At 42.0% G+C, this 9,210-nt stretch overlaps 1 protein-coding gene across 1 annotated transcript; it reads left to right on the top strand.

Moving 5' to 3' along the window:
• On the top strand, positions 1-936 carry LOC120981476 (olfactory receptor 998-like). The gene has a single exon (XM_040411017.1). The coding sequence runs from the start codon at positions 1-3 to the stop codon at positions 934-936; it is 936 nt and encodes a 311-aa protein (XP_040266951.1).
• Positions 937-9,210: the final 8,274 nt, after the last annotated feature.

Raw genomic sequence — 9,210 nt, 5'->3', positions numbered from 1 at the left:
ATGAGTGCAAACAACCAAACAGCTGTTTTAGAGTTCCTCCTGTTGGGATTCAGAAACCTTCATGCGTTTAAGTTTCTACTATTCACTTTGCTCCTCCTAGTGTATGTTGTATCATTGTGTGGTAACCTCCTGATTGTGGCTTTGGTTCTATTCAGTAGCCTTCTCCGGTCTCCTATGTACTTTTTCCTCAGTCATTTGTCCTTTTGTGACACTGTGTTCTCTACCAACATCTTGCCAAAGATGCTTCAGGTCATAATACATGAAGGCAGTACATTGTCCGTAGCGGGCTGCATTGCTCAGTATCATGTTTTTGGCTTCTCAGCAACCACAGAGTCATTTCTTCTCACAGTGATGTCCTATGATCGATATTTGGCCATATGTCATCCATTACGGTACAGTGCAATAATGAGTTTAAGTCTTCAAGTTCTTCTTGTGGCTTCTTCATGGTTACTAAGTTTGGTGGTGACCCTGACTTCACTTATCCTCATATGTAGGCTACAATTCTGTGGACCCAATGTGATTGACCATTTCTTTTGTGATGTTGCTCCTCTTTTGGAACTCTCTTGCTCAGACACATCTCTTGTAAAAATTGAAATATATGTATGCTCTGTCCCCATAGTACTGTTTCCATTTCTGTTCATAATAGGAAGTTACATCTCCATCTTCTTGAGCATAGTACGGATTTCGTCTACCTGCGGTAGGCAGAAAGCTTTTTCCACCTGTAGTTCACATCTAACTGTAGTATCCTTGTATTATGTGACACTATTCACCGTATACGTTGTACCTACCAGCATTTCATCACTGAACCTTAATAAGATCTTGTCTCTTTTATACACTGTGGTCACACCCTTGTTTAATCCCATTGTATACAGTCTAAGAAACCAGGAGATTAAATCCACACTGGAGGTCCAACTGTTTGGAAGACACAGGTATTAAAGGGGTATCTCCTATCTACACTTTTAGAACGGTGGGGGTCTTACCGCTGACCTCCACTGATCACGAGAACAGGTAACCAATACCCCTCTGAGCCCTTCGAAATGAACGGTATGGAAGGTCGAGCATGCACAATGCCACTTCATCTATAGGCGTTCCAGAGACAGCCAGGCACTGCGCTCGAACTGCCACTCTGTTCATTTCAGGGGTAGGACCCCCACATAACTAATATTACCTATCCACAGGATTGGGGATAACTAACATTTAAGAACCTGAACACCCCTTTACGTGTCATTACTATCAAGGACCTGGAGGTGACTACTACTTCTACACCGTCTATAGTTACCCTCATGATTGAACACTTAGGCACCACATTGAGCTGGGCATACACATAACTGCCAGCCGAAAGCTACCAATTTCGATCCTCCTATATATATGTATGCTCAGCTAGAATCGGCAGGTTTGGCCAACATTAGATCATGAGTAAGGACACCTGACTGGTTGAAACACGTAGACCTGCTGAGTGCCACAACTTTTTTGTTTGGCCGAGATAGATCCAATGTTAGTTAGCTGTTATCCAGCAGATATGCCTCCACCATCCTCCGCATACATATGCATGCTCAGTATGGCCAAGCAGGTGCATGTTCCAAATAGGCAGAGTGGAGAAAGCGGCTGCCAAACACCTCTGGCAACAACTTATCACCCTAATGGCCCATTTCCACGACCATGTATTTCTGCCCGGATCCGGTCCGAAATTTTGCGGATCGAATGCGGACCCATTCATTTCAATAGGGCCGCAAAAGATGCGGACAGCACACCATGTACTGTCCGCATCCATATGTCCGTTCTGTGGCCCTACAGAAAAGATAAAACACAGCCTATTCTTGCCCGTATTTGCAGACAAGAATAGGCATTTCCATCATGGAGAAGGATGTTCCATTCCGCAAAATGCGAAAGACACATGGCCAGTATCTGTGTTCGGTGGATCCGCAATTTGTGTAACATTAAAATGGACATCGTTGTGTGAATGGGCCCTAAGGGATCAGGCATGTTGAACTCCAACTGCCCAATTCTTCTCTCTCCTGACATCTGGGGAAGAGTTATGGGGCCCTCCATACATATTAGATGTTCGGAAGGTCCCACGTAAAGAAAGTTAGGGTTATATACATCCAAAGGTCATGGCCACCTTTACATAGGAAATTATTAATTCACCATGTACATGCTTCATCAAGAATGTCCATCTGCTAACAAAAAAAAGTGTTTAATAAATTGAATGATATGGACCCAAAATCCAGCAGTGAGATTATTCATTACCAGTGGAAGACAGACTGTTCTTTAAAAGAAATCCAAAAAGACCCATAACTGTATTTTCCATCGATACAGCTGTGTCATCTTGTTTTTTTGCAGGACTAGTTGTAGTTTTTATTGGCACCATGGTGGGGTACTTATAATTTTTCATCACTACAGTATTTATTGCATTTTTTGAGAGGTGAGGTGACAAAAAACAGCAATTCACCCTGCAGGAAAAATAACGTGATACACTAATAGTGCAGACTTTTACGAACACGGCAATACCAATTATGTTCCTTTTGAATTGTTTATATTTTTGAGCTTTTAATATTTCTTTTTTTCGATTTTTAAACATTTCTTTAAATTTCTTATTTTATTTTTGGACACCTGCTGTGTATGCATTGCACTTAGCTCCTGTGCCACCGTCATACAATACACTTGGACATGTTGTAAACATGTACGGCATCTGGCCTGGTCTCTATTTGTATTCAATAGGAATGCTGGATACCATAGTATGGAGAAATGTAGCCCATTACGCTATTCTATAGCTTTTTGTGAGGTATATAGATGTCCACCAATGTGTTAAAATGTCCCTTGTGGTAGCATGGGAATGATTGAAAAATAGATATAATATTCAATGTTATTTGCTCACTGGATGATTGCATTGTTTGAGCAGTATGTGAAACACCATGAGGGGTCCTTTTACATACTACATGGACAGAGAGACAGATAGAGTAGTAGTGTGAACTGGAAGTTGCTGCAGATTCCAGCATGTAGTTAGCTAGCAGTGGAGGTGAGTGATACTAGCCATAAAGGTGCACCACCTCTGGGCCTAGATATGGGAAAGTCACAGCTGGGCATCACAGAAGAGTTCAGGCCAGAGTAAGACCCTACAAGCTGAGAGCACCCAAGACCTGGATAACACCTAGCCTGTGCTCTAGACCAGTGGTCCCCAACTCCAGTCCTCAGGGCCCACCTGCCGGTCATGTTTTCAGGATTTCCTTAGTATTGGGCAGCTGATATAATTAGTGTCCATCCATCAGGATTTACCACAGGTATTCATTCTATGGGATACTCCTAAATCCTGACCGGCAAGTGGGCCCTGAGGACTGGAGTTGGGGAACCCTGCTCTAGACCAGCCAGCCTACCACAAATGTTTGGAGACACTACATAGTGTGCACGCTGATTGCGATGATGGATACACCCAACTTAAAAGAGCCTATTAACAGCTGTCCATGCTGGGTGAGGCTGTGGCAAGTAAGAAAAGTGATGCAATCTGCAGATGGCCTTCTTCACAACTTCCATCCTTGAGTAGAGTCCAGCTACAGTGGCTGTGCCTATATTACAGCACAATCCCCTTTTGTTATAATGGTTACCCTGTAATTAGCTGATGAAAGGTTGTCCCCAATCATCTGTGGGTGGATCTGTCAGCAACTATTCAATTTCTCTAAAGCGCTACCACAGGGAAAAATTAGGCATTACACAGCATTCATTGAAATGAATGGGCTGTGCAAGTTGTCTTAGTTTTATATCCATACTGGTATTTTTGAAGGAGGTCCTGGATATTTTTGAAGGGGGCACTAAGGGTATGAGTTCATATCAATACTGATATTTTCGAAGCGGGCACTGAGACTATGAGTTCATATCCATACTGGTATTTTTAGAGGGGGCACTGAGACTGAGTTCATATCCATACTAGTATTTTTGAAGTGGGCACTGAGACTATGAGTTCATATCCATACTGGTATTTTTAAAGGTGTCCCTGGATTTTTACCTAACAAAGTATTTTTGAAGTAGCCCTGAGACTATGATTTCATATCTATGCTGGTATTTTTGAAGGGGGCCTGGATTTCTACCCTACCTGATATTTTTGAAGGGGGCACTGAGGCTATGAGTTCATCACCATCTATGCTAGTATGTTTGACCAGGACACTAAGGCTTTAGATTCATATCCATCTTGTTTGCCAAATTTAAAGTGGTTCTGCGTTCTACCAGTGGTTTTGCTCAAGCAAATGTAGTGTAGTGTAAGTATTAAGTTAAAGCAATTGTATGGGTTATAAAAAGAAAAGGTCTGCTTTAATTTTGGAAACAGCGCTACTCTTGTCCATAGGCTGTGTCTGGCATTGCAGCTCAGCCCATCAATTTGACTGCAATACCAGAAACAAACCATGAATTAACTGTACGAGTAGCGGGTGCATATTCATTCCCTCTCCACCACTAGGGACATGTACACGTGACATACGGGAAAATATCCACTGGCATTGGGAATAAAAGGTTAAGGAACAAGAAGAAACCAATGTGGATAAATAGAACTGTAAAGAAGGCAATAAATGACAAATAGAAAGCATATAAATCACTAAAACAGGAGGGTAGGAGGAAGCACTGAAAAACTATAAGGAAAGAAATAGAATATGTAAAAAACAAATAAAAGCGGCCAAACTAGAGACCGAGAGATTAATTGCCAAAGAGAGTAAAACTAACCCTAAAATGTTCTTCAATTATATAAATAGTAAAAAGTATAAATCTGAAGGTAAATGCAAATGTGATCGCACACTACATCCAGCATTATGCCCTGCCTCCATGCTGGATGAGACATTGGTGTACATCTGAAGGTGTCGGCCCTCTACAGAACAATGAGGGGGGAGTTGCAGAGAGCGACGAGGAGAAAGCAAAGCTATTAAATATTTTTTTCTCCACTGTATTCACTGAGGAAAATAAACTGTCAGATGAGATGGAGAATGTAAAAGTAAATTCCCCATTAAAAGTGCCCTGTCTGACACAGGAAGAAGTACAACAGCGACTTAAAAAGATTAAAATAGACAAATCGCCAGGGCCAGATGGCATACACCCCCGTATCCTAAGAGAATTAAGTAATGTCATAGCCAGACCCTTATTTCTGATATTTACAAACTGTATACCGATAGGGAGTGTTCCACAGGATTGGCGCATAGCAAATGTGGTGCCAATATTCAAAAAGGGTCCAAAAACAGAGCCTGGAAACTATAGGCCGGTAAGTTTACCATCTGTTGTGGGTAAACTGTTTGAAGGTTTTCTGAGAGATGCTATCTTGGAGGATCTCAATGAAAACAAGCAAATAATGCCATATCAGCATGGCTTCATGAGGGATCGGTCATGTCAAATTAATTTAATCAGTTTCTATGAGGAGGTAAGTTCTAGACTTGACAGTGGCGAAACAATGGATGTCGTATATCTGGACTTCTCCAAAGCATTTGACACCGTACCACATAAAAGGTTAGTATATAAAATGAGAATGCTCGGACTGGGAGAAAATGTCTGTATGTGGGTAAGTAACTGGCTCAATGATAGAAAACAGAGGGTGGTTATTAACGGTACACACTCAGATTGGGTCACTGTCACTAGTGGGGTACCACAGGGGTCAGTATTGGGCCCTATTCAATATATTTATTAATGATCTTGTAAAAGGCTTGCATAGTAAAATATAAATTTTTGCAGATGACACTAAACTGTGTAAAGTAATTTACACTGAAGAGGACAGTATACTGGATATACACGTACAGTATATACTACAGAGGACAGTATACTGTATATATATATACTACTGAGGACAGTATACTGCTACAGAGGGATCTGGATAGATTGGAGGCTTAGGCAGATAAGTGGCAGATGAGGTTTAACACTGACAAAAGTAAAGTTATGGACATGGGAAGGAATAATGCAAGTCACCCGTACATACTAAATGGTAAAACACTCGGTAACACTGACATGGAAAAGGATCTAGGAATCTTAATAAACAGCAAACTAAGCTGCAAAAACCAGTGTCAGGCAGCTGCTGCCAAGGCCAATAAGATAATGGGTTGCATCAAAAGGGGCATAGATGCCGGTGATGAGAACATAGTCCTGCCACTTTACAAATCACTGGTCAGACCACACATGGAGTACTGTGTACAGTTCTGGGCTCCTGTGAACAAGGCAGACATAGCAGAGCTGGAGAGGGTCCAGAGGAGGGCAACTAAAGTAATAACTGGAATGGGGCAACTACAGTACCCTGAAAGATTATCAAAATTAGGATTATTCACTTTAGAAAAAATACAAACTGAGGGGAGATCTAATAACTATGTATAAATATATCAGGGGTCAGTACAGAGATCTATCCCATCATCTATTTATCCCCGTGACTGTGACGAGGGGACATCCTCTGCGTCTGGAGGAAAGAAGTTTTGTACACAAACATAGAAGAGGATTCTTTACGGTAAGAGCAGTGAGACTATGGAGCTCTCTGCCTGAGGAGGTGGTGATGGTGAGTACAATAAAGGAATTCAAGAGGGGCCTGGACGTATTTCTGGAGTGTAATAATATTACAGGCTATAGCTACTACAGAGGGGTCGATGATCCAGGGAATTATTCTGATTGCCTGATTGTAGTCGGGAAATAATTTTTTCCCCCTTAAGTGGGGAAAATTGGCTTCTACCTCACAGGGTTTTTTTTTTTGCCTTCCTCTGGATCAACTTGCAGGATAACAGGCCGAACTGGATGGACAATTGTCTTTTTTCGGCCTTATATACTATGTTACTATGTATTGGTTACTGATAAGATGTATCCACACACATATGAATTAACAGTTTATTAGTTGTAGCTCCATAGATATCACATTGATTCACCATCATAATACAATGCAAGTCTACTAAAACGCAAAACCCAGATGGTAAAATATACAGTCTCAATGCATTTTATACTTCACAGAATCTTACATGTACATTAATCAGGTTACATGTGCCAGTATCAGGTTACCATATACACCAGACATAAGACATTGCCATGGTCTATCATGTTAGATGCAGATAGAGGGCAATTTTAAGGGTGACCTATAGGATTAGCCATCACAAAATGTTTGCAAGGGAAGAGAAGAACATGCCCAGGTTTCTCCATCCTCCCATAAACTATCCATCTGGTCCCTCCTATTGTTCGTTTATCAAACCCAAAAAATGAATTAATCGGATGAGAGGTAGATTAGAAACGTAGGACAGGCCCTTTTTCTTAGAAGGGGCCCCACAACCATGTGCTCTATTTCTCTCCAGCGCCACCACAGGTGAAAAGAAGCATTACAAGGTGTCCACTGAAATCAAAGGGCTGTTTGTGGTGGACCTTCCAGAGAAAGAGAGGTGCTCTTTGTAGCCACTCTCCGTTCAGGTCCATTAGAATGTCTGGGCTGCATATCCTATTCAACCTGTATTATATTATCCAGCAAAAATATAAATGACTGCAATACAATTTGTTATCACTAGGCGGCATAATAGGGGTGTATACAATATTTTGTAGTATATTAGAGGCTGAGATGCAGCCTATAGAAATGAATGGCACTATTTGTAGAAAAAATAGCCCTTTTTCTAATCTCTTACATTGCCTTTAAGGCTGAGAATGAAGCATTTTCCTGGAGGGAAGATTTCAGAGTGTGTATAGAAATAAATGTATTTCTTATACAGGCTCCACAGCAGCTCATGGCTACCACTGCTTGAGACCTGTATAACGATCGCTATAGGTCTCAGAGGCTGTAGGGACTAGGTAAGTATCATTTTAGGAGTAGGTGTGCTTACATACAGTTTACATACAGTAGCAAGTGATTTCTGCTTTGTACAGCTGGTGCTCAGATTTCTACAGCACACCGTGTGGTTAGGAGTGGTAGTGCAGGTAACATTTACCAATAGTTCGCATGCACCCAGATAATCTCATTTTTGTTTGGAGTGCGTTTAACTGATAAAATAAAAATACTGACCCCCTGAAAATCCACCCCAATTGTGCTTAAAACCAAGGAGACTGAAAATATAAAAAAAAGGTCAGCTTTTTCCAGACGCAGCTCCACTCTGGTCATGTGCTTTTCAATATCATTATTATAGAGATGGCATATTATAAGGTAACACCCCATCAGGCCGATTATCTCATCACACAATAGACTTCAGACTACACATCACATTTACATTACAGTTTTCAATTTTTTTTGACTCCATTACAAATCTTCACAGCCTTTTCTAGTCTAAAAAAAACACTGATGTCTCCAGACAGACAGAAAAAAAAAAAAAAAAGTCTCAGAGGCACATGGGCTACAAAGGTGCGCTAATCTCATCTATGCAGAACTTCGTTACAGTGTTCTAGTTCATATTAGCTTTAGGGCAGTAAAATGACCACAAGTAGGTTGCTATTTTCAGTGTATTGCTTAGTGATTTAGATGTACATGATCGCTTTATACGATATTCAAAAATATTTCTTATGAGTAGTAGGGACTTTTTGTAGCGTGACTTTTCAGTTTTAACTATGGAGCTAAAGCTGCAGTCCAGAAGAATACTTTGAGTTGCATGCAATCCAGCCGACTCCTGTGGACTGCAGGAGTCTTTTAAAGGGGTTCTGCACTTTGTTTAAACTGATGATCTATCCTCTGGATAGATCATCAGCATCTGATCGGCGGGGTTCCGACACCCGGGACCCCCTGCCGATCAGCTGTTTGAGAAGGCAGCCCTGCGGCCTTCTCACTGTTTACCGCAGGCCCAGTGACGTCACGACTAGTATCAATGGCCTGGGCGCGGCTAAGCTCTGTTCTCTTGAATGGAGCTTAGCCCCCGCCCAGGCCAGTTGATACAAGTCATGACGTCACTGGGCCCGCGGTAAACAGTGAGAAGGCCGCGGCGCTGCTGGAGCGCCGCTGCCTTCTGAAACAGCTGATCGGCGGGGGTCCCGGGTGTCGGACCCCCGCCGATCAGATGCTGATGATCTATCCAGAGGATCCCTTTAAGTGTTTGGACAAGTGTCTAAGGTCCCTTTCACACGTGCATGATGCGAACGCATTGCGCCCGCGCTGAATCCGGACCCATTCATTTCAATGGGTCTGTGTACATGAGCGTTGGTTTCTTCACACATCAGTTCTGCGTTGCGTGAAAATCGCAGCATGTTCTATATTCTGCGTTTTTCACGCAACGCTGACCCCATAGGGGCTGCGTGAAGCAAGTGCGGATATGA

The sequence above is a fragment of the Bufo bufo genome, chromosome 11 (assembly GCF_905171765.1).
Source record: "Bufo bufo chromosome 11, aBufBuf1.1, whole genome shotgun sequence".
NCBI classification, from domain to species: Eukaryota; Metazoa; Chordata; class Amphibia; order Anura; family Bufonidae; genus Bufo; species Bufo bufo.
The sequence above is the reverse complement of the archived record's forward strand: the minus strand, read 5'-3'. Positions and strand labels throughout refer to the sequence as shown.